The sequence below is a fragment of the Martes martes genome (genome assembly GCF_963455335.1).
Source record: "Martes martes genome assembly, chromosome: 2".
NCBI classification, from domain to species: Eukaryota; Metazoa; Chordata; class Mammalia; order Carnivora; family Mustelidae; genus Martes; species Martes martes.
Genome location: NC_137889.1, coordinates 100,323,430 through 100,349,831, shown reverse-complemented (window position 1 = coordinate 100,349,831; position 26,402 = coordinate 100,323,430). Strand labels below are relative to the sequence as shown.

The 26,402-nt window shown below is 39.4% G+C and overlaps 1 protein-coding gene across 1 annotated transcript in view; it reads right to left on the bottom strand.

The window, feature by feature from the left end:
• Positions 1-7,631: 7,631 nt before the first annotated feature.
• The window catches only part of MTTP (microsomal triglyceride transfer protein), a 45,876-nt gene continuing 27,105 nt past the window's right edge, over positions 7,632-26,402 (bottom strand). Inside the window, exons 11-18 of the mRNA XM_080796125.1 lie at positions 22,962-23,174; positions 21,231-21,442; positions 18,725-18,822; positions 18,480-18,601; positions 16,907-17,134; positions 12,863-12,987; positions 10,474-10,644; positions 7,632-8,999 (exon numbers count right to left, since the gene is read on the bottom strand). Of these exons, the coding sequence (XP_080652251.1) occupies positions 8,828-8,999; positions 10,474-10,644; positions 12,863-12,987; positions 16,907-17,134; positions 18,480-18,601; positions 18,725-18,822; positions 21,231-21,442; positions 22,962-23,174 (1,341 nt within the window). The 3' untranslated portion in view covers positions 7,632-8,827. The remainder of the gene's footprint in view (positions 9,000-10,473; positions 10,645-12,862; positions 12,988-16,906; positions 17,135-18,479; positions 18,602-18,724; positions 18,823-21,230; positions 21,443-22,961; positions 23,175-26,402) is intronic.

Genomic DNA, 26,402 nt, shown 5'->3' with positions numbered 1-26,402 from the left:
GCAAATATCTTCTCCTATTCCATAAGTTGCCTTTTAGTTTTGTTGATTGTTTCCTTCACTGTCCAGAAGCTTCTTATTTTGAGGTAGTCCTAATATTTTTTTTTGCTTTTCTTTTTGTTTCCCTTGCCTCAGGAGACATATCTAGAAAAAAGTTGTTATGGTTGATATCACAGAAGTTATTGTCAGGAATCAGGTAATTTTAACCTAGATAGAACCTATTATGGAGAGAATACATCCAAACTTTTTTTTTATTGAAGTATAGTTAACATACAGTGTCATATTAGTTTCAGGTGTACAATTTAGTGATTCAACAATTCTATTAGTTTCAGGTGTACAATTTAGTGATTCAACAAATCACTCAGTGCTCATTACAACAGGTGAACTCTTAATCCCCTTCACCTAGTTCAGCCATCCCCTCACCCACCAACCCTCTGGTAATGACCAGTTTGTTCTGTTGGGTCCCCAATATTGGGTCCCCCAATAATGGGTCTGTGATTAAAAGAGCGAGACTGATACAAAGCGAAAGTCAAGCAAAGCTTTATTTCGCGCCAAGCATCAAAAATCAAACTGACCACCAAACAGACCGGTCGGGGCCGCCCCTTACAGAGAGGGCCACCCCTCTCTGTTTCACAGACTAACTTTTATAGACCAAAGGCCATGTGGTTGGGCTTGGCAACCCTTAGGTGGCCAATGAAATTGTAACACACAGAGAAAGCTGCACAGTCATGCTAGGTGACCAATTGAATTACAATTTACCCTAGTAGACATTTGAACCAGCCTATCACCTTGGTCAGAATTGGTACCCAAAAGGTGCCCAAAGGGCAGGGCCCATACTCCTTGGTAGCTAGCTAGGAGACAGTATGCACCCCCACTGATTGAATGTCTCCACCTACCTGACCCACCCTTGTATTTGGGCTTTTTTACCTGGGACTGATTTCAGGGACTTGTTTTTAAGTAAGTTCCCCTGAGGGGGGAGGGGCAGAGTCAATTTAAGTTTTGCAACAAAATGGCAGTGCAACCGGGGTGGGGCTGCTCTGTATTTAAAATCTGTTTCTTTGCTTGTCTCTTTTTCCTTTGGTCATTTGTTTTGTTTCTTAAATTTCACATATGGGTGAAATCACATGGTATTTGTCTTTCTCGGACTTATTTCACTTGATATTATACTCTCTAGGTCCACCCATGTTGTTGCTAACGGCAAAATTCGTTTTTATGGCTAAGTAATATTCCATTATATATACACATATATAATATATATGATTTATATATATATACATGTGTGTGTACACACACACACACACACACATATATATATATATATCTCACTTCTCCTTTATCCATTCATCTATCCATGGACACTTGGGTTGCTTCCCTACCTTGGCTATTGTAAACAATGCTACAGTAAACAAAGAGGTGCATTAATCTTTTTAAATTTGTGTTTTCATTTTCTTTGGGTAGGTACCCAGTAGTATATGGCAATTCTATTTTTAATTTTTTGAGGAACCTCCACACTGTTTTTCACAGTGGCTGTGCCAATTTGCATTCCCACCAACAAGGCAGGAGGGTGCCTTTTTCTCCACATCCTCACCAGCATTTCTTATTTCTTTTTTATTCAAACCATTCTGGTAGGCGTAAAGTGATATCTCATTGTGGTTTTGATTTGCATTTCCCTGATGATTAGTGATGATAAGCATCTTTTCATTTGCATGGTAAAGGAAACCATAAACAAAATGACAAGGCAACCTACTGAATGGGAGAAAGTATTTGCAAATGACATATCCAATAAGGGGTTAGTATCCAAAATATATAAAGAATTTATACAACTCAACACCAAAAAACCCCAAATAATCCAATTTAAAAATAGGCAGAGGACCTGAGTAGACATCTTTCCAAAGACGACAAACACATGGCCAAGAGAGAACAAACTTTTACATGTAATCCTAGAAGATTATGGCAGGAATCTTTCTAGTAAAAATAGAAGGATGAAAATAGCTTACAGGTTTTATGTGATGTTCCAAGTCAACTGTGAATAAATTAAACTTTTATTAATAGGAGGGTAGCAAATGATTACAAATTCATTGTAGATTAGCTGTAATCCCATAATGGAAGGTAAATGATGAACTAATGTACCACCAATGATGGACTTGTTATTGATCTAAATTTTTATATTCCTTTATAATCTCGTCAATTAGAATATGGAGCTACACAGTAGGTTCTCTGAGAGCGAGAATTGTTTACACTCTCTGCACACTCAAGCTGAAGGTACACAGAACACACTTCACTTTGGGGTTTCAGATATTGTGGATAGTAAAGGAATCTGATACACAGCCAAAGGAAGAGGCCAATTCTGGTTGACTAGTGGCTGGGATAGAAGTAAAGAAATCATGTAGCTCAGCTCAAATTTAACCTCCTTGGTCTTTTTTCACCTCATCTTTCTTTCTTTTATGCTCTCTTAGGATATTGAACACATTTCTTTCATAGCATTTATGCTATTGTGCTAAAACTATTTTTAGCCATATTAATCCCCTCATCTCACTGATTTTCTTGAGGTAAGGCAACATATTTTACATTTTTTTTTAACCTAGTACATTTCTTGATCCAAATAGACCCACCATGTTGTATAAGATGATGGATTAAATCAATGAATAAATTATATGGAAGGAATTATCATACAAACTTGGGCTGGAATTTTTCCCATTCTTCCTTCCAAACCCCTCACTATGCCTTACACCATTATAGATTGTGTGGATCAATAGGCACTCTTGCCTCTGCTTCTGGTTGGTTTCAGCCAGTGGGTACCACCAACAGGAGATCAGAGGAGGAAAGAAAGTGAGGTCACAGTGTTTGTTCCCCTGGTTCCTTCTGGGGGAATGTGGTGAGGGCTGCTTGTGTTCCTTAATTTGAAGCCATAGCTCCATATAGTTTATGTTCTCTGGGTTCCTCTCTGGTTCTCTCCCTTGACCTTTCAGGCTCCCTATTGTTATGAGCCTCAGGGTGCTGCACCATCCATTGTGGCTTCCCTTCATCCTGCTCCTATCTTTGTAACATTTATTGAGCTCTTCTCAAATTACCCACTTCGGATGTGCCATCCGTTTCACATAGCGACTCTGTGCCTGCATGGTCCCTGACAAAGAAAGAGAACCTGATAGTGGGGGGGTGGAGTGAGTAAGAATAGACAGAAGCTTAGACACAGGACATTCTGTTCAAGTTCCTGAAGAAGGATGAGGACTGAGCTGAGATGCAGTCTTCTTCCCAGTATTTTCTTCCCTCTCAAAATGCTATCCATCTCATTTATGATGTGGAGTCCTCTTACTGCTTTCTCCAAGAACTCTACTGGAACTTGTTGATTTTATGGCTGAATTTTAGATCCATTCTATGTTTTCTCATGAAAATACTTACTCTTTCTTCTTGGTAATGATCAGTCACACAGAACAAAAGCAAAGCAATTTGGTAAAGAAAGAATCAGTGAAACCTGAAGTCAACTTGGGCATGTGGAGAAATGGGTAAAAGTCACGTCATAAAATATGAAAATGACTTTTATAATGTGAAACTAGTGATTTCATGATAAGCAAATAAGCAAAGCTGGTAATCTTCCTGATCATCCATGATGCTCATGGGTGAAAATACAGAAAATAGATTCGCTCCATGGAGTCAAAATATAAAATGTTGCTTTATTCAGGAGTTCTATAGGACCACATATTAAAAGTTAATGTTAAGGAATACTTACTAAGTGCTTGCTGCATGCCAGACACTAGCCCATTCCCTTAACTTCATCCTTACAACAACCTATGAGTGGCTGCTCATTTACAGATGCAGAAGCTGAGAGGCTGGGAGGTTTGTATAGCAGGAGCACGTGGAAAAGGTGAGACTGCAGGTGTGCAGGAGTATCTTACTCCAAATTGTCCTCACTGCTGTACTGCCCTACTTCCTGCCTTTCTTCATGCTCCATACAAGAGGTTTAGATATCTAAACCATACTGCACTAAGCCCCGAGAGTTAGGGGACCACTGTGATCCCCAACTAGTTGCAAGGTAGAGGCAAAATAAAGTACCAATGAACCTCGTTGCTAACAAATAAGATCAAAGCTGATTGTTAAGTGAGAACATTGCTCACCACCTCTCTAATATTAAAAACAACATTAATGAGAGTAGAAAACATTTATCAAATGCTACTGTATGCTTGGCACATGCATTATCTCAGTTTAACATAACCCAGTGAAACAGAGATTATCATACCCATGTTAGAGATGACGATTGAGTCACATGCCCAAGATCATTCAAACAGTAGGCGGTGGAACTAGAATTGCAAACCAGGCCTCCTGTCTCACTCCCTGCCATCCCCACTGATCTTTAGTTAACAACTAAACTGACGAAGAGTAGTGAAGCTTCAGTTGATCTGAATCTAGAAGATTCTTGATGCCAGGATAGATGCTTTCCTCCTCCCCATATTTAGGGAGGGCATATAGACTATTTAAATCCTTAAAGCTTTCAAATAAGATTTTATGAATTTTCAAATATATTACTTAGTGAAATCAGAACAAGAGCCATTCCCAGATGATGTGAGCCTGCCTTTTATGTTCTGTGATCATGACTACCTGTCTGCCATTACTCCTCATCACCGTCTTTACCGGCACTGTCTTCTTGGCTATGACTATTCTCACCACCCTTATTCAGTGGTGTCCTAGAGATTCTAGTCAATCTAGCCATAATTTAATAAGATTAAATTAAAGAAATTCAGATTGAAAAGACAGAAGTAGAATGATCTCTGTCTCCAGATGGCATGATCTTTTACATAGAAATCCTAAGTACCTACCAAAATTAATAAGTTCAGTAGGGTTGCAGGACTCATGATCAATATATAAAAACACTTGCAACAAACAATTTAGATTTGAAAGTAAATTTAAAATTTGAAAATAATTTCATTTATAATAGCATCAAAAGGAATAAAACATGTGGGATAAATTTAATAAAAGAAGTGTAAAACTTAGACCCTGAAAGTCATAAAACACTGTTGAAAGAAATTAAAGAACATTTAAGTAAGTAGAAAGATGCTCCGTGTTCATGCATTTAAATTTAAAGTGGCAATATTCCTAAAACTGATACACAAGTTCAACACAAGCCCTATCAGATTCCTAGCTAGCTTCCTAGCTAGCTTTGTAGAAATTGACTGACTGATCCTAAAATCCATATGGAAACTCAAGGGACTCACAACAGCCAAAACAATCTTGAAAAAGAACAAAGGAGGTGAACTCACACTTCCCAATTTCAAAACTTACCACAAAGCAACAGTAATGAAGAGAGTGTGGTATTGGCATAAAGATAGACATACAGATTAATGGAATAAAACTGACATCCAAAAATTATTGTTTATAGTCAATCGATTTTAAGCAAGGGAACTAAAAACAATTCGATGGGAAAGAATCAGCTTCCAACAAATGCTGCTGGGACAATTGGACATCCATATACAAAGGAATAAATTTGGACCTGCTACTACACACAATATATACAAATTAAGTCAAAATGGAACAAATACCTAAATTTAAAGCTAAAACTGTAATACTCTTCATGGAGGAAAGATTGGTTGGCAAAGAAAATAGAGGTCTCTAAGTATACAAGGACTCCTGGTACTATCAGAGACGGAGACACAAGACCCACAGAGAAAGGGCACTGGCTCTAGAATTTTGTAATACAGCTTAAAGCCTTATAGTTGCTGTCCCACATTGGCCATTTTCATAACTACTGTCTGGCTTCTTCTAGCAGCAAATTTTTAAAAACCAAAATGATCTGGAAAATATAGTATAAATATAGAATTCACAAAGTCAGAGAGCAGGTCTTGGAAAAGACCACTTATATTTGAATCCCGGTTTTACCATTATTTAGCTGAGAAAATGTCTTCTGTGGAGTGAATTGTCTAAATGTCTTCTATGCCCCAGTTTCTCCATTAAATTGTAGTGGCCAGTTCAGGAACCACTAGCCCCGTAGGGGCTACAATAGGGCTATCAAACACTTGAAATGGGGCTAATCCAAATTGAGATGTGCTACAGTGTATGCAAATTATACAGCATGACCCAAAGATCTATTCCTCCCCCCCAAAATATCCCATTAATACTTTTTATATTTATTACTTGTTGATATAACACTTTACATATATTAAAATTAAAATTCACTCCACTGGTTTCTGCTTATTTTTTTAAAGTCACTTCTTGAAAGTTAAAAGTGCTTCTGTGGCTCGCCTTATAGTTCTATTGGACAGCAATGATCTATAACATGGAAATAAAAATGCTACCTACTCAATATAGTTATGGTGAGAATTAAATAATCTAATATATATATATGATGTTTAAAATACTTGCCACATAACAAGCACTAAATAAGTGTTAGCTTTAAAGATATTTCTGAAGGCGGCCAGGTTCAGAGAAGCAGGGAACAACTTGTGCGCAGAGATCTAATAAGATACAGGGAATGGCAGTAGGCCCTCCACAGGAGAAATGCAGCCAGACTAAATCCTTCAGGTTTGCAGAAAGAAGCTGACAGGGCAGAGGACTCATGTCCAAGGGTTGTGCGTTTGCCCCGGCAGACACCTTTGCCGAGGACAAAGCTGTCTGGACACTGATGTTTGAAACAGTGAATTGGTCAGAATTAGAGACGGCAAACAAGGCTTATAGTGGTATTTCTGGCTCCAGTACGTCATTTCAAAATATGGATTATCACTCCAGCCCTCTTAGACTTCTACCTTGTTCATCCAGAAGGGAGTCAGTGTTTGTCCTATGCTTCAGGTTTCTTGTCTCTCTGGAGCAAGTTAGAGTTGGTCAGTTCTATCCATCCTCCAAAAGGGCGACCGTGTTTGATGGAGCCAGGCAGACCAGCTGTTGGGGAGTAGCATAACACTGATATCCAGGACATCACACACATCACTTTTGAGTCAATTACTATTTTGCATTTTATAGAAGCGGTTGTGGTGTGTTAAGCATCACCTGGCTGAGGTTCCTTGGCCCATGACATCTTTGGCTTAGTGTCCGAGGTCAACTTGCTTTTGCTGTATGTAGCATGAGTGTCTTTTTTTTTTTAATAGAAATGTTATTTATGTTTCTTTTTTTTAATATTTTATTTATTTATTTGAGAGAGAGACAGTGAGAGAGAGTATGAGCGAGGAGAAGGCAGAGAGAGAAGCGGACTCCCCGTGGAGCTGGGAGCCCGATGCGGGACTCGATCCTGGGACTCCAGGATCATGACCTGAGCTGAAGGCAGTCGCTTAACCGACTGAGCCACCCAGGCGCCCCTGTAGCATGAGTGTCTTTACAGAATGCTTCTCCCAAGACCAATGCCACCACCCATGACACATGGCCCCTTCCAGTTTTTGATTCCTGTCTTTCTTCTCACAACACCACAATGAAGGTGCCAGTCCAGAGCCTTATGGAAACTGGAATTAGAGCTCGTTTTCAAGTTTGCAGGTACTGACAAGGTTCTGACTGTTGGTAATCTGTGGCTCATATTCCACAGGCCTCTGACCTCCTATTAGAGAATCCGTCCTGTCCTATTGAGTGTCAGAGGCTTACCGTGTATGTGTCTGAGCTCAGAAAGTGGCAGAAAGAGAGAAATAAAGTGCTCAAAGTAATGGAAGACAAAGACAACTCAATAGGATGTCCACATATTTATTTCATCACACATCATTTAAATTTTACAACCAGTGGTGGGCTAGCTAAACTTTCATTGCATGTGTGTATGTGTGTGTGTTTAATGGACAAATGAGCACCTGTTACCTGTTTTGAGTTTGTCACTAGCAACACATACATCTTGTTTATTAATAGGTATTTGAAAACGTTTAACATGGCTCTTTTAACTTGTACAAATAAAGACAACCTTTTCTTGATTTCATATTTTAGAAGTCCAAATCCATCAGGTTCTTAAAGCAGTAGTAAATTCTCTTGGCCATTCTGGGTTTTGTACAGACTGTAGTCAAACAGACTAGACCTTCCACCACAAAACACTTGAATGAAAGAAAAACTAATGAACATATGAAAATGTCCCTTATAAAGGACAGTGTCCCACACTGCAGTCTCAAGTAAAATCAAAGCACAAGTAAAATCAAATGGAGTTTTTGAAGTTCGTATTTCTAACTTGTACTGCTAAGTCCAATATCCTTGCAGGGCAGAAGGCAGAGGGCAAAATGGCGTTCTTCTAGCAAAGTGACCATGTGGTCAGTGGAAAGATGATGCTGTGTTTGAATTCTATGTGCCTTCTACCTCAGTGCTTAGTAAAACTAATGACAAAGAGATAAATCTCCAACCTTGAAGCTGTGACAAAAGTCTTTATAAAGTCTTATCAACTCCCCCAACTTCCCCTCAAAAAAAAAAAAGGTCGGTTTTTTTTGTTTGTTTGTTCTGTTTTTGTTTTTTTCCCCTGATTAGGCAAGATATTTGGTAGAAACAAGCATGTGTAAGGTCTTATAGAGGGCTTCATAAACACTGACTGAAAATCGTTGAAACAAAGTTGGGTTCTCCTGAGGGTACATGTGTTTTGTTTTGTGTTTTACAGACAATTGTTTCTCCTCGGAATAACACTCTTACCACGGTACCAAATGGGATGGACAGAGGTACCAGAACACTAGGAATGTTGCTGGAAGTGTCACATACGTTGACTCAAAATGACACTATCAGTACTACATGGAACTGGGCCCATATTTAATAATTTGAGGTTTTTCAGAGCTTTTTACAAAAATCTTAAATACAGGTAAATATGTAAACACTGTGCTCTCAGAGAGCAAGTATATAGGCATGTCACATCGTATCCCTTCTCAGAAGACAGATCCAAGTGAAACCTTACCAATCAGTCTCAAAACCAACCGCCAGAACTACTCTCGGGCTCAGGGGCAAACACCACCTTGCACATGTCAGAGTTCTCTTGGTGGAGCGGGAATTCAGATCCCGCTATGAGGCCTTCTTTCCTTCTCCGAGAGACGTAACCTCTGCCTGTGGACAGCCTTTCATACTTGGTCTCAAATAGCCTGCATAACGACAGCAACAATAATAAAATTACACACATATTAAAGGGACCCCACACCCCTCTGAGCCAAGCTACAGAGCGTGTGCACTTGAAGCTTATGTTTCAAAGCAATTTGAGAAAGGATGGGAGTGCCAAAGACTACCAGCTTCCATTCCAATGAATGGGGTGATTGTTTTCTTCCGATTTCTTTCTACACGAACAGATATACTTTGAATGCCTGGAATATGGGAGTCCTGCCATATATTTTTCTAGAACGAAGGACCAAATTCCTCTCAGCTTTTTGGAGATGCTGTTAAGCTTTGCAGGCCTTGCTATGTCTCCCACCCCTCATTCCAGGAGCCCCACCTTGGGAGCACTCCCCTTCTGAGTAAGTAGAAAGTCCAACTGGATGTAGGCTGAGAATGCGGACACGCAAACATTTCTACAGCTCTGGGCCAAGTGGAATGTGGAATAAAACCAGTTAGTTGTGAGCCTGGCGTGGTGGTCACTGTATTTCGGCCACTGGAAGGCTGGTTTTCTTTTAATTCATTAATGGAGATTTATTCTAAATATAAACTAATATAAGACAACAGCTTTTATTCTGTAAAAATATAACCTATTCATATTTGTACTGATATCATTTATACATTCCTCATATGAGTCATGAAATATCAGCACAATAAAGAAGGTGCTCCACTCTGGTCTACTTATTGAAGGAGATGATGTAAGATATGCTTGCTATTTTAAATATCCAATTGCCTTCGTGGTTAATAATGTGTGTCGGGGAGACCTCTAGAACTACAGAAGAGTTGACGCTAACCAAAGCTTCTATTTCCATGTGACAGTATTGTTATAAACAACCGTTATAAGATTCAAAGGACACAGTGTAAATGAGAAGCTGTAGGGTAAAAAAAGGTGATAGGAAGCTTCATGAACAATCATGCATTTGGTATTTGAGACTCTAAGAATTCTACCGAAAGCATTTTTTTTTTTCAATTCCAAGTCCCAAACTCTCAAGCTTAACCCAAAACTTAAACAAGACCAAGTTCCTGTTGTATGATTACCTAAGAATTATGAATTAATTTGGGCTCTTAAACCAGGGTAAATGATTGCCAAGTATTTTGTTTTGAATTTTTGGTCTAGGAGACAGTTGTGAAGTTAGCTGATAGTAAGTACACTTCCACTATTTTTGCTGAAACTACATGGCAACTCTTAGGGTAATTCAAATCCCTTTGCTACCTTGAAAAAATAATTTCTGGACAAGAATACAATATTATCCCCAGAATCAAATGAATTAGTCCTCATATTTTCTTGGTATCCTAGAAACTGATTTTTTAACCTTATTAATTATTCTTTTATTTATTTAAGGGAAATTTATGTTTCACCGTATTTTTACCATTTTCTTTCAATATCTGAAACTAAATGCTCAAAACTGGGTGTACATTCCTGGAGAACTGGAGACTGCCCAGGAACATTCCACGAGCACTGCGTCTTACCTGAATGGAGCTCCATCCTTGTCCATCTGCATGCAAACCAAGAACGGGTACTGAGAAAACTGCACCGTGGAGATAAACTCGAGGCCTGCTTCAGTTTCTGCACTGATTTCCAGGCCAGCTTTTACAAAAGAGGAGTCGACAGTGATGCTGCCAATTATTGCCAGAGCCACCCTAAAGATTTAGGCCAAAAAAAAAAAAAAAAAAACCTGTTACTCTCACATTTAACTGATCTGGAATCTGGACCAATAGCTCTAATCTCACAGGGTCTGAACTCGCAACTGGAAGGAAACCTATAAAGGACTACTATAAGACCTAAATGCACTCAGAGTTCTGCTAGGAATCAGGGCCTGGTTAGTCCCCTGGATGAGGCCGTGAAGGTCTGCCCTTCCCCTGCACCCGTCCATGGCCTTCAATTCCAGATGTCAGAATGAAGGGTCTAGCAGGCACTACTGTGTGATACCAAGGGCCAAAGGGAAAACGTGCCTGGAACCTGATCCTTTCAAGTCAGAAATACCTGAGCTAGCTTAAAAAAAAGTCTAAACTCACAAAGACAGCTGACATTCAACAATTTTCTTGGTAACTATCTCTCTGTGGGCTTCTATGGAGCTATTTTGGTTCCATCTCATTACTTTCTCTAAAGGGTCTTCAGAGACATAAGTCTATGGTTGTCAAGATATTTGAAAAAAATATTGTGTCACCAAAAACTATTCCTACAGTGGGGCATGTACAATGAATTGCTCCAGGAAGGACAAATATGGTGGGTTCCCTAGTAGTCGCCTAGAGAACTAGATAGGCAGATTGGGTTGACAAGGGAACGTGGCTTGGATGACAATGAAAGGATAAACAATCCCAGTAGAAGGTTCACCTCTAGGATCACTCTAATTTAATTGTAGACTTTAAATGAAATTGTGGGAAATTACTCCCCCAATTAAATCAGAGCTCTATGCACAGGCTTTTCTGATAGAAGGACACTATCAAAGTTGGCTGTGAAAATTAAAGTCCCTGTTGCTGTTGTTGGTGTAAAAGTAGGTCAGAGGTGGTTTCATGTAAGTCCCTGAATCCCTTACCATATCTTCTAATATCTTACACTCAACAAAGGCTTAAGAGATATTTTTTAAATGAACAAATGAAAAATTAAAGATAGTTTGGCTACAGCATGGATACTGGTAAACTCTCAGGGATACTGTGTCCTTTTTAAAAATCCAGATAATTTTGGGTGTGGATCTTGTTGATTTCTTTTAGCAAAAATTCAATTCCATTTAATTTGGAGGAACTTCTCTCTAGAAAATAACTCAAAAAAGGAGAAAGAAGATGGATTCACTGGGAAGCCCTAAATTAAACTGCTTATCCCTTTGATGGCCTGTTTCATTTCTCTTCTTTGGTTCCTTTTAGTAACACTGTGGGTCACCTTTCCCATTAGAATGTGCTGCCTTTTGATTTCTCAGTTCCTTAAGTACAGTTTCGTAGAAATCAAAACTTTAATTTTACCACTCCTATCTCACTTCTGCTCCACCATATTATTAAAGATCCAAAAAGGTAACAATCAATTGCACTTCCATTTTCTTTTCTTCAATTCCACAACAAACAGAAGAATAATTCTCCTGATTATCACACTGGTTCAGAAACATTGTCTTATTCTCAAAGTAAAACACGTCCATTTGACTCAACATGTACATTAGAAAAACTAGAGGAGTTGAGGATATTTTATTTTAAAAAAAGAATACCAAAAAAAAAAAGGGAATACTAATGAAAAAACTTAAGGACTTAATATTTAAGACTTCGATTCTGCAACATCTTTTTATTTTTCTCCACTGAAGATAGCAAAGCAGTAAAGATTTAAAATCCCAATAAGATGGACACCTGGGTGGCTCATTCTGGTAAGTGGCTGCCTTTGGCTCGGGTCATGACCCCCAGGTCCTGGGATTGAGTCCCACCTTGGCCTCCTTTCTCAGCAGAGAGCCTGCTTCGCCCTCTGCCTGCAGCTCCTCCTGCTTCTGCTGTCTCTATCTCTCTCTCTGACACATAAATAAAATCTTTTTTTTAAAAACTCCCAACAAGAGGGATAAACTAAAAAGTTTGCTTTGAAGTCACATTTCCTGACAATATTGTCAGTTACCAAACTGGAATAACCAAGAGCAGATGAACTTCTCATTCGTGAAGCAAGCTGTCTATAGATGTCTTTAAAAGCATGATGATTCTTGGCTGAGTCGATCAGATAAGCGGCCTACTCATGAGAAGCTTTGGAAAGAATGACTTCCCATGGTTTCTTCCCACTCCATGATTTAATAATTACAAATAGAAAACATAGGTTATGAAAAGTCAGAAAGCTAAACAGTTCCAGAATCATATCTCTGCAGTTCATTGAATGGAATATTATACATATGCTTACCGATTTTTCACCCGGGTTTTAGACTCCCGATACCACAGGCTAAACTCCATTGCACCTGAAATGTCAATAGCTAGACCACCCTGGACATCCATATTGGCCTTTAGTCCAGATTGCAACTGAAGCTCCTAGAAGCAAAAATATTTAATAATAGTGATAATAACAATACGCAAATTTAGTCAACCTCTTCCCAAAGGCATGTTCAGTCTCCTGCTATAGATAATAACATTTGAGTAGTGCTAAGGTTGGAGTCTTTCTTTAGGCTTGGAAACACATTATCTTAATCTTGATCACTAGAAGCAGACTGTGGATTCGCTAAAGTATTTAGTCAATGTGTTCATCAGTATTTAGCCTTTAAGTCTTGCATTTTCTGAGGACATTAGCTGGGGTGATGTTGGCTGAAAATTTCTTCAGCTGGATTGCCATCACATTGCCTGCAGACAGTGTTGGAAAAGATAATGGCTCTGGAGAAAAAAAGGCTCAGTATCTTTAATTTTGATATCCCTCCACAGATCTTAGGTTCGTGGTAGCTGGCAGTACAACTAACTTCCTTATGTAACTGCCCTACTCAGACCAAACAAGACATGATTTCCCTAACTATAAATGCCACAATTTTGCTTTCTAGAAAGGATCATATTGATCTTTCTGAATTCTCTCTGCTTTCCGAAAAAAGTGGCAAGAAATCTCAATCAAAGGCATTGGTTTACAACCAGGTATACCAAAAAGTCTCCTTGTGGCATGAAGCTACGTTCAGTCTAAAAGACACTTGGATGAAAGTGTGAGGTTCTTAATATAGAACTCAGGACACATTAGGAGAGAATCTTAAGAATACTTACAGCTACATTTAGTCTAGAACTAAATATGGTTGTAGTGGGATGCCAGGTTGTCTCATGCATCGTAACTAATATTGAAGGAGCACAAATTATCCTGAGAAAGCTAGAATAATTACGCCCAAATTTTAACCAATGCCTATGAACTACAGAACCAAGATTTCAGAGTTCTGCATTTGAATTATAACCATGATTGTTCCCAAATGAACCCTAATATGTGCCCTTAGAAATATTTCTTTCTGGGGTGCCTAAGTAGCTCAGTCAATTAAGTGTCCAGCTCTTCTTTTTTTTAAAATATTTTTTTAAATTTATTTATTTGACACACAGAGAGAGACAGAGTATAAATAGGGGAGTGGCAGGTAGAACGAGAGGGAGAAGCAGACTCCCCGCCAAGCGGGAGCCCTATGTGGGGCTCAATCCCAGAACCTTGGGACCATGACCCGAGCTGAAGGCAGATGCCCAACTGACGGAGTCACCCAGGCACCCCCAAGCCTCTGACTCTTGATTTCAGTTCAGATCATGGTCTCAGGATCATGAGATTGAGCTCCATAGTCAGCATATAGCCTGCTTAAGATTCCCTCTCTTCCTCTCCCTCTGTCCTTCTACTCTCGCCTGTGCTCACTCATACACGCACACACACTCTCTCTTTCTCTCTCTCTTCCTCTCTAAAAAGAATAAAAGAAGAAGTATTTCTTTCTTTGGATCTTCTCCTTTCTTCCCAATTTGAAAACTATCATCTTGTTAGTCCACTCAACAAAAAAAAGGTCTTTGATGTGGACTTTGGCTTTCCCACTGGCCACATATTAGGTAGATGTCAAAACACACCAAATACCATGGAAAAGACTATTTCACAGCTTTGAGACAATGTGCCTTTTGTGAAGAGAGAGCATTTCCATTGCAGTCTGGGTTTTAAGGAGTGGCTTGACTTTCTGGGAAGATTCCATTTCTCTCATGCAAAGGGACCATGACAGAACTCTTAGATGTAGTCACAGAGGAATTTTTCTGAGCTCCCATTGAAGGTCTAAACACTGATCCTTAAACACCACTCTTTCTTTGTGAAAGGGTCTTAATCATATAGTGCAGTGGTTCTCATTTTTAAGGGTATAAAGCAAGTGGAACTAACAGTTTTGAGTACCTACTGTGTCTCCAAAGCTCTACATTCGGTGTGTCATTTAATTCCCATACTAATCTTCCATGGTCTACATTATATCTGAAGATTGAAAAGGAAATCAGGCCTGGTAGCCACACATGGAGACAGAATGAATACCAAGACTGTCTCTAGGGAGGATACTTTTCTATTACCACACATGGCTACCACACAATCATAACTTTCTTATCTCCCGGTGTGCAAGAAATCATGTTCTGAGAAATATTGTAATAAAGATCATAGGCTTATGTCCTCATTTGACCCAGAATGCATATTTATTGAAATTATTGCCTATGAGCTATAAGAACAAGATACATTACATTTGTAGCTAGTGTGACCCCTTGATCTCTGACCTCTGGTCTCAGAGATGTCTCTTAGAATTTAAACACTGATATTTTGAAAACTTATCCCATTACTTCCATTCAGGAAAATATGTTCTTTGCTGGCTAGAGAGGATCTCCCTATTAAGCTGACTTTATCAGACATCCTTCTCTGAAGAGTAATCCAATTAGCCGAAAAGAGAGAGTGAGAGTAAGCACAGAGTAATTCCATCTGCCCTGGAGGCTTTGACAGGCTATCCACTGCCAAAATTTCCTTCAATGTCAGCACTTGACCTAGAGTGGTATGTGCCTCTGAAGCTGGGATGGCATTACTGGATTGCTCTGCAGAACCTGGGAGCCTCAAACAGCTTACTTGTATAGTAACCCCTGATCTGCCAAGTACTCCAACAGGAAATACACAGACATCGGGTTATGTTTTAATAGCCACGGATGATCTTTGGCTTAGAATGCACCCTAGGTGCCCTCTCTTAATGAACAGAAGAACTTTACAAGATCATCTAGATCAGGAGTTGGCAAACTATGGCCTGCAGGCTAATCTGGCCCACTTGCTGTTTTTGTAAATACAATATTGTTGGAGCACTGCCACACTCGTTTGTTAATATATTGCTGAGGGCTGTTTTCACTCTAGGGTGGCTGAGCTGAGTAATTGCAATAGAGACCATATGGCCCACAAAGTCTAAAATATTTGCTTTCTGCCCTTTACATAAGAAGTCTGCTGAGTCTGACTTCTAGATTATTGTGTTTTCATCAAGTTTTACAGTCTAATTCTGACCATCGGAGATTGTTGACGGGTAGCTGGGCACACACAGATGGGGCTGAACTGTCATGATTCCTGTGTCTTAAAATGTAGATCACTTCCTCAGCACGCTTATGCCTTCTTCAGAGATTTTTTTCATTAAGAATCCATCTCCCTTCCGGCGCGCCTGGGTGGTTCTGTCGGTTAAGCACCCAACTCTTGATTTCAGCTCAGGTCATGACCTCAGGGTCGTGTGATCAAGCCCCACATTGGGCTCCATGCTGTGCGTGGAGCCTGCTTAGGATTTCTTCCCTCTCCCTGTGGCCCACCCCCATGCCACATGCACACACATGCTCTCTCTCTCTCAAAAAATTCATCTCCTCAGAGTTAATACTGCAATAGATACATGCAATGCAAAATTCTGATATAATCTGAGAACTGTTTCTTTATATGTGACCTTGAGGATTAAGGAATATGACAGGTACTGCTGGTTGTCCTTCTCTTCATTCATATTTACTACAACACAGACTAGTTCAGAGTGACAATGCACCCTTTGCAAAACCACAATTACCAGTTTTCCTTGCAGCAAGGGATATCCATAAGACACAGTTTTGACCAACAACAAAAGGGCTTAGGTTATTTTCTCCATAATTTCTTGTTCCTGTTAGCATCAGGTATTTTCTCTTTTTTTTCCTTCTAGTTTTATTGAATTACATATGACATTACTGTACTCATGCTATATTGATTATTTTCTCTTTTGCCCCAACAGTGAGGAGGTGTCTTCATCAACTAACAGAGATGAAAGAAAACCCTGCTTCCCTATAACAAAGGGGAAAAGGAGGAAGGGCATCGATACCAATAGGGTGAGTGCTTAGAACGTGAACTCCTAGATAGGCTGAACCTTGTCCTGTATCCTCTGAGCACAGAGCACATTTCAAATGTGCCTAGAAACGGTTAGGAATTCAATAAATACTTGCAGAATGAACAGATTACCTGGGAATGATCTATCAGCAGAATGAGTCCCTTCACCACACTGACAGGGTCACCAGATGCTGACAGCATTTTGGACATCAAATCACTGTATCCATTGAAGAAAGTGACAGGTCTGAGCTGAACATCAAAGAGGATGGCTGACATGCCAGCGTAGGAGTCAAGGTTCTCCTCCCCCTCATCGGGAGTAGCTGCAATCAAGGCCTCCAGCCCTTGGGCTTCAATGACCACCTGGGGAAAAAAGGGAGAAAACAGTCCTGACATCAGCTCCTTGCCTGCCCCGTTAGTGATGGTGAGGCTTCTGAGCTGTGGCTAGAACTTTCCTAAGGGTCAGAAATTCAGACATCTGCAGCAGCTAGGCAAACAACAACAACAACAACAACAACAAACTCCATGCCTGAACACAAGGTTTTCTTCATTTAATGCTTACAACCTTTTATCCCATTTGTAGATGTCAAAAAACAAAAAAGTCAAATGGCAGAGGCAGAACTCAAACCCCTTCTGTCTGACTATAAAGGCCATGAGCTTTCCATTTTGTATCATCCTTGAGACTCCTAGTCCCTCTCCCTCCAGGACTGTCATACATAATGGGTCAGCTATCTTGCAGAGCTCCTAAAAGGAGATGGAGAAATGTTGGGACAGTGGCTATAAGGCTGCTGCTATGAGAGGGTGTAGAGCACTCTAAGCCATGACTCACACCCTTCCTGTCCAACTTCTCTCTTAGGCTGAAAGAAAAGATGATGGAGGCTCTCATCAAGATCTCTGCCATACACAGGAACCATATATATTCTCTGTCCCCTGTACCCACTGGGTGTTTGGCATTTCCGAGTGCATATCAGCAAACAGATGGTGATTCCTCAGGACGGAAGGATTCTGACTAGAGTCTCATCAAAGGTTATAGTAATATAATATGGATGAGAACTCAAGTTTGTGTGGCACTGGATCATTTTAATGTTTAAATGAGCTTATTGAGAAGGTTGTAATTTGATATGCATAAAAACTAAAAAGAAAGTATATTTTATGATTAGGAAGACTTTATAGATTGTAACCAAATTTTGGATAAAACTAAAGAGATGGAATTCAGCCAGTTGTCAAATGCCTACACTTTATTCTTTTTTCTTCTGGTAGTACTGAAAAATATAATGGGCTCTTTAGAGAGTCAAAATTTTTATTATAGGGAGTCAACTTCTTCATAGAAACACCCAGAGAAGGAAAATATATTCCAGAGTTAGATACGTGGAACTTTAAGGACTATATCTATGAATAAAGATACAATATTTTTAAAAAAACTTAAGTGAAAAATATTAGCACAATTACAATGTTGTGAATACATTTGCTTTGAAATGACAAACGGATGTTTGGCAAGTCCAGTAAGTCAAATTACTTAGGTTTCAAGTTCATACTTGGAATGATAAACCATACAGCCTCCTGCAGATGATGGAATTGCAAACAACTTAAAGCAGAAGCCACTGTTAACTTATGCATTCTATGGTGTTATCATTGGTATATATATTATTTTACTTTGGACTAAGTTTTAACATACTTTATGAAGCAAAACTAATGGAAAATGAGTTACCTGGCTACTGTGAAGATTAGCTTTCCCAATGTACTGAAAGATGTTGAGGTTACTTCTCCTTAGGATGCCAGAACCAGAATAAAGAATGTCCAGGCTGTAAGTAGACGCTGAATGGGGAGCACCTAATCACAACAACAAAAAACAAACAAACAATAAAAACCCAAACCCCTGTAATTTAGCAACAGTTCCAGCAATACCAACTTGGGGAAGGGAAGAGAGGGAGAACTGCTTTTTGGGTGACATACGTTCTATGTAGCCAGTGTAGGCAGAAGAGGACCCACTCTTGGAGAAACGGTCATAATTATGAGCAACCATTTCCTTCAGAACTCGACGGACCATTTTGCTGCAACACAGAAAAGGAAAAAGCTGCACATTCCTTGTAATGGCTGCTTCCCAAGTCAGATTTGGAAAACAAAAAAAAACAAAAAAAAAACAAATACTCAGTGGAAAGAAGATGGGGCCCAATTTTCCTCACGCGGCTCCAAGACTGGGGAGGTGCCCGCCGGAGTGCCAGCGTTAGGATTAGGGCTTTCCCCTTCATTCCTTAGATATGTGAAATTTGGGTTGGTATCAAAATGACAGCAAGGCGAGGATGCCCAGCTATGAATGGCTTCAGCCAACTGGTGGACACACCTCGGGAGTGGAAAACACATGTTGTATGAATCATCATGGTTCTATTGTTAAGTACTATATACTTTCAAGGAAAGCTGTACCAAACTGGGGGTGGGGTGGGGGACGGTGTGCCCAATATTTCTTTAAACATTTTCCTACGTTCTCTCACATTACCAGTGGCTGATGACATGCCACAGTTCACTTCCAGGAATTTTTTTTTCTTATGGAATTTTCAGTTAAAGAGACATCTCAGTAAAACCCATAAATGAATGATTATCTCCTCTAAAGTAAGTCTGAAATCTTACCCCTCTATCTTGTCTGCTGTCTAAGGAGTGTTGAGATCTTCCAATCCTGACTACTTAACACTAATCATATCAGTAATAATAAAATTATGGTAATAATACAAAAAATATCAAAAGAATCAGCTAAAGAAATCTGGATCTAAATCTGAGGTAGAAAATTATTGAGGGGAGGGAATAGTAACCCTAGAGGTTCCCCCCTCCACTATCACTAGGTTATAAGATACTATTAGCCTGAACAAGAAGGGATGAGGAGGTCATGATGGTTGTCTTTAAATATTCAAAGGGCCTGCATGTGGATGAATGATTTGACCTGCTCTTCTCTGCTTTGATCCAGGGATTGGGGCAAATATGGCCAATAGGAAGCTTTCAGTTACACAAAGAAGTACTGGTGATAGTCTTTGAATAATGACACAAGTTCCCTCAGAGGAGGTGGGCCCCCTGCCACTGGACTGGTGCAAGCAAAGACTGGACACCACCTGCCAGGAGACTAGATCCCACACCAGAGAGAGATACCAACGAAGTGGCCCTATAATGTTCTTTCCAACTCTAACCATTCTGGTCCCGAGAATCTGCCCTGCCGTGTTGCGACAGCTTCCTCACCTTTCCCTGGCTGCTCTCTACCCCAGTGCCTCCTCTTTTACTGTCCCCTGCATCATTAGGTTCACAAGACAAGGGCAGAAAACCCACCCAGGATCTCCTCCACAGAGTCTCATAAAAGCAAACAAAGAAACAGAAGTCAAATCCATTCTACCTGGAACACCTGGCTACAGACAGACTTTGCTTCTTCCTCCCTGGCTCACCTGCTCCTTCTTCCTTATCTGTCCTGCTCTTTTCTCCCTTCTACCCACTCCTCCTGTACCCCTTTCTTTCACTGCCTTTAATTTTTTTTCCTTTGTCTTTATCTATTTTCCAACCTCCCCCATAATCTGTTTTCCTTTTCAACTGAAAATGTTTAAGTTTTATCTTTCCTGGGGATCCTGCTGTGCAAGTAACTCAGGGAAAATGGAAATTTCTTTTCCAGCCCTTTCATTTCAGTGAGGAATTGCAGAGAGCTCTGGGGAAGCCCCACTTTGAAGGGAGACATCAGTGAATTCAGAAGAAGAGTCCTGAGAATTAGAAGAAAGATGAATCCAGTAAAAGTTATTGAGAGTGATGAAGTCTGCTGATTCTCCTCCCCATACCTTGCATAGTCCCAAAACATGAGCCATGCCTGAGGCTTTTAACTTAAGTAGTAGATTCATTTGATCTGTGATGGACGAGGCTTCAATGTTAGATCACCAACATTTGGAAAGTTAACATGAGAAACCACTTGGTGAGAACATATATCACTTTGTTGTGCTATTGATAAAAATAGTCCTATCAAAAATGTAGTTGGGTTTTGGGGCACCTGGGTGGCTCAGTGGGGGTCCTGGGATCGAGCCCCACATCGGGCTCTCTGCTCATCAGGGAGCCTGCTTCCTCCTCTCTCTGTCTGCTTCTCTGCCTACTTGTGATCTCCGTCTGTCAAATAAATAAATAAAATCTTTAAAAAAAAAATGTAGTTGGGTTTTAAAACATTACAAATGTTTGGCAATATATATTCACCAGACTGAACAGGAGACCTAAGTAAAATAATAGAGGTTTCAAATCATAGTGCCAAAGTAAAGTTGTTTTATCTGGCCCGCTAAATAGTTCTTGGAGGAAATTTGGCAAATTCTGGTTTTATATAACATAACCTAGCATAATGACCACACCATTATTATTAACCACATGTGTACTACACCAATGTACAAATAAGCTTGAACGAATAAAATAAGTTGGCTTAAATAAACAGGGAGACAGATGCACTCCATCATACCTTGCAGGCATTTCAAAACGTAGGATGTCTTGAACAACAGCGAGCATGTATTTATTCATTTCTTTGGGAAGCTCCCCAATAGAGAGCAGAATGTTTTTTACTTCCATGTAGGATGGATTGTTGTTTAAAATGATAGAGGCTGCAGTAGTGCGTACAGTCTTTTCATGAACTTTACGATTCTGGTGGTATATCCTATTCAAAGTCTTCTTTACCTGTTCAAAGATGTTCAAACTTAGTGCGTATCTAGATTTTTGAAGTTGATATTGTGATAGGAAGAGTTAGTGCTCTTAAAAATAGTCACGTGCTCTTATATTTCCCAGGGTTCTTTGCGGTTAGGTTGGGACCATAGTTCTAGCCAATGGACCATGAACAGAATTGCTGTGGGTGACTTCTGGACTGAGACAGTTAAGAGCCTGTGTGCCTTCTCTCTCTCTTCTTACTACTATTGTAGTAAACTCAGGGCCACATTTTCCCTTACCTTCATTAGGCATGGCATGAATGAGAACCTTTTCCTGAGCTGAGATTTTTGAAGCCCATTTGTTATTGCAGCATATCATGGCATTACCTAACTAATATTTATTTTTAAAGATGGTACTAGGGAGCAATGGCTCTAGTAACTGATATTTCCTTACAATGAAGTCCCTCAGGATCTTTCCTTATCCTTTTTAAAAAAATTAATAAACTTCATTTTTTAGGGCACGTTTAGGTTCACAACAAAACCAAGCTGGAAGTACAGAAAGTTCCTCTATACCCCTTGCTTCCGGTCTCCCCCTGCCCAGTACACAAGCAACCTCCCCCTCCATTAGCATCCTGCTCCGTGGTTGTACATTTGTTACAGTCCACAGACTTATACTGACACATCATTGCCACCCAAAGTCCACAAGTTACATTAGGGAACACTTTTCTTAACAAAACATTAACACCAAAAAAAAAAAAATCTGCCAAAATGATGGCATTCTGTGGCAATAAATAATGGCAACAAATGATTTTGTTCATTATCAGCATTGCCTAACAATATGTGATATGACCACGGGAGGTTTTATGCTAGGCATTTATAAATAGTTCTTTCAATTCCACCTCTCTCTGCTTTTTTCAATCCCCCTGAAATATTGGCCTTGCTCTCAAGCATAGAGGAGTTAAACAACTCACCTGAGCACAAACAACTGGGAAAAAATAGCCAGAATGTATAGGTCTGTCTGTCTCAAAAGCCCATGATGCTAGCTGTCATGCTTTGCAGCCTACCAACTTTGACACAAAAGTGGTAGGAAGGTGCTCAGCAGCAAACTGGAAATATCATTCGCAGCAGGCAGCTGATCTTGAGGTTTAAAAACTTTTCTGTTCTACCCAAGTTTAATTTAGACAGCTTCCTAAAAATGCAGCTATAGGAACCAACACAGGAATTCTTAAGCCAGGATATTTCAGTATTGAAACATTTAACAGCATCTTAAAACTTACGGAAATAAAGGTATTTCTGGAAGGAATTTGTTTCTTAAAATAAGAGGATGTGCTTCAATATTTATGCTTTAGGATACAGGACATTATCTATTCAAAATGTAAGGCTGCTTCAGAATAGCCTTAAGTTCAATTTGAGTTATTTCTAAACAGGAAAGAGAGATCATTAGTTTGGGCGGGGGGGGAAGAGACTGACTTCGGAGAACTTTGCATTTGACTCAAGTTTAGACAGGCTTCTTTTCCTTCTGTGAATGGTGCAAATACTCTCGGGGAATTTACCTCATCAGTTATGAAACGGACATCGTATCTCTGGAGCGTGGTGGTGGCAAGGTGGCTGACGGGCCCTTCCCCTGCCTCTGCGTACTTCAGAAGGAGTGGGATGCCTTCCGGGAGCAGCGCATTCTTCAGAGACAGGAGGTACATCATGGTGTCCTCTTTTTTCTCTGCTCTTTCAAGTCCTCCCAGGATTAACTTCTTGGCTTCTACCACTGCCTAAAAAAATCACATACCACCTCAGACATATGTATAATCATATATTAAATAAGGCTTGGACAAGACTGGCTTCACTCTTGGGTCCAAGAAAACAACCCAAAGTGTTAGAAAGTTTTGCACTGGTTGGCTGACCAAGACACACAATGAAAATGGACAAGTATACTTGATGAAGGTGTTGTGTTTTGCATTAAAACACATTAAAACATTAAAACACAAAAAACATTAAAAAATGCATACGCTAACATATTCTTAAGAAGGAATGAGTACAATAATTGATATATCTACTTTTGAACACATTCTGAATGTATAAAGTCATTTTTAAGATTCTTTTGTGATTGGTTAGTCATAAAATTGCCTGTTCATTGAATTTCTAAAGCGGCAATTAGATGGCATCTAAGTGATGCCACATACATTTTCTTAAGTAACAATTTGGTGAAAGTACTAGAACTTGACCATGAGGTCTCATTCTAAATGTTTAAAAAGTGCTTCTTTCCACTTGAATCCAAATTTGATTAATGCTACCATACATTTCAAAAAATATTTCTCGAATGTCTTCTATGTGGCAAACACTTTTTTTTTGAAAAGCTAGGTACCTTTCTGGCCTAGGGGAAAAAGAAGAATTGAGTATAAGTTAATGATTTAATGGAAAAGCAAATTACAAATGGAGACACCTAGATTCTGGTCTTTGCCATTACATATGTTTTAGAGGATTCAGTCTCATCTTTGAGGATTCTTAGGGTCTAATCCATCCATAGGGTTTGCAAATTCTGAAATTAGGCAGCAGGTACACAGACACACACACATACAATAGGGGAGAGAGAGAGAGAGTGGGAGATAGGGGTGGGGAAAGATATAAAAGGTCCCCAAATAGAAGGAAAGATACTAAATTTCATGTGTAATCAGAGAAAAGTTATTTCTCAACTATCAGATTGATTAAAAATTCAAAGGTTTGATAACATACTTTCCTATTGAGGCTATGGGGAAATAGGCATTCTCTTGCATTATTGGTAAAAGCATAAAATGGTACAATTCCTAAGGAAGATAATTGGCAAAAGCTAACATATCTGCATTTTGTTCCAGCAACCCTAGCCAACAATAAGAAAAAATCTCCGACAATAAGAAAAAATGCCTACATGCATTTTCATGCAAGATCATTCATCTCAGCATGATTTTTAATCACAAAATAGTAGAAACCATCTCATGACCATATGCAAGAGATTCTGAATACACCGGTCCATAGACATAGTGGAATACTAGGCAGTTATGAAAAAGAATGAGAAAGATCTCTGAGGATCGGTATGGGGTGATTTCTAGGGTATACTGTTAAGTGGAAAGAATAAGCTGCAAAAGAGTATATATAGAATGCTGTATTTTGTGAGAGAAAAAAAAAGGAAAACCTGTGTGTACATCTGCTTACTGTTGCAAAAAGAGACACAAGAAGGAGAAACCAAAAACTAATGACAACAGGTACATGGAGGAGGCAGGTGAGAAAGGGTAGAAGGGCTGGGAAAGGGAACGGGACCCCTTTGAGAATGTTTTTAAAACGTAGTTTTGACTTTTGAACCATGTTAGTATTTCACATATACAAGAAATAAAATTAAGTCAACAGGGATGGTAGATTGCCAAAATTGAATTCAAAGAGAAACAAACAAACATAAGTATATATCAAATATAATTAATTAATTAAACATAATTAAACAGAAGAGAATAACAAAGACTTGATGCAAGAGACTTAGAATATAGAACTCTGACGGTACACATTTAGTGGACTACATCCTAAAAACAAAAGAGCTGTGATGAAGTCTTAAACTTTATTTAGTTTGACTTTTGTAGCAATATTGGTGTAGCAATTCCAAAACTATTTTGTGTGTGTTTTAGGTTTGAGCAAATGAATTTTAATATATTGATGTTCTTGAAGTCCAAAGTTCTCTCTGTAGGAGAAGGAAGATAAACGTATGGAATGGAAGGAGAGAAAGAAGCTTGTTGCACTGGTCTGGAATTAAAGATAGCAGTATGAACTCGCCATCTAATAAGTATATATATATGTACTTTGTCCATCGTAAGGGCCTACAGGCAAAAGTATTCACGTAGTAAGAACTAAAAGCATTTAGGGGTAAAATGCCAGATGTCTGCAACCCACTCTCACATAGTTGAATCAAAATAGAAATAAATTGAGATAAAACAATGAGATAATGGAAATATGCAAGATGTTAAAAACTGGCAAATCTAGGTGACGGAAACACAGATGTTCATGGAATTATGCTATTCTTCTTATTCTATCCTTTTCTGTAGGTTTGAATCTTTTCAAATACACATATAAGGAAAAATGAAATTACGATGCGAGGAGGTCAAGACATAACAAAAAACTAATAAGAAAAAGAAATAGGGGACTTCGTACTCAGTGAGTAAACTTGTCTAGCTGTTACTCCGACTGCCACGGGGTAGGCAAGAAATTTCATGCTAGTAAATGCTCAAAAACTTTAGCATTCGATAGGCTGGCAGGTACCTTTTGGGCAGTCAGACCATTGTATGCCCAGTAAATACCCTAAATTTTTGCTGAGAATACATCATTTTCTTTCTATTCATATGTCTTCAAACTAAGCTATAGGTAGATGAATATTCCACAGCAGAACGTTGAAACACAAACGTGAACATTTACAACAACCCATCTGGTGGTTAATTATCTTCAAAGATGCATTTTTTAAAAAGTTGCCCCAAGATATTAACAAAATTGAATGACAGTGAAAGGGAATAGTCTTAAGCTCGCTACAAGGTAACTTTAAAGATGTGATGAGAACTTGACTATCCTGTTTTCAGCAAAACTTTACATTTAATCCTTTGGTCAGTTTCCTTCTTATTCTACATTCTACTCTCTCCCAAGGTTGCAGCCACTCTGTTCCTGGCCCTAACTCCTCTTCTGGGCTGCAGGTGGCTACGGCCATCTGTCTTTTGGACAATTCAACTTGGTGACCCAGAAGATTTCAAAATTAACATGGTGAAAACAAATTCATAGCTCTAACCACCTCCCAATCCCAAACTAGGTTCTATAAACCGTGCTAGTACCACACCTAGTACCCTATCCTGCTACCTTACTAGTCATCCAGCTTCTTACCTCTCTCTCATTCCCCACATCCCATCTGTCACTGAGTACTATTAAATCTACCTCTTGGGGTGCCTGGGTGGCTCAGTGGGTTGGGCCGCTGCCTTCGGCTCAGGTCATGATCTCAG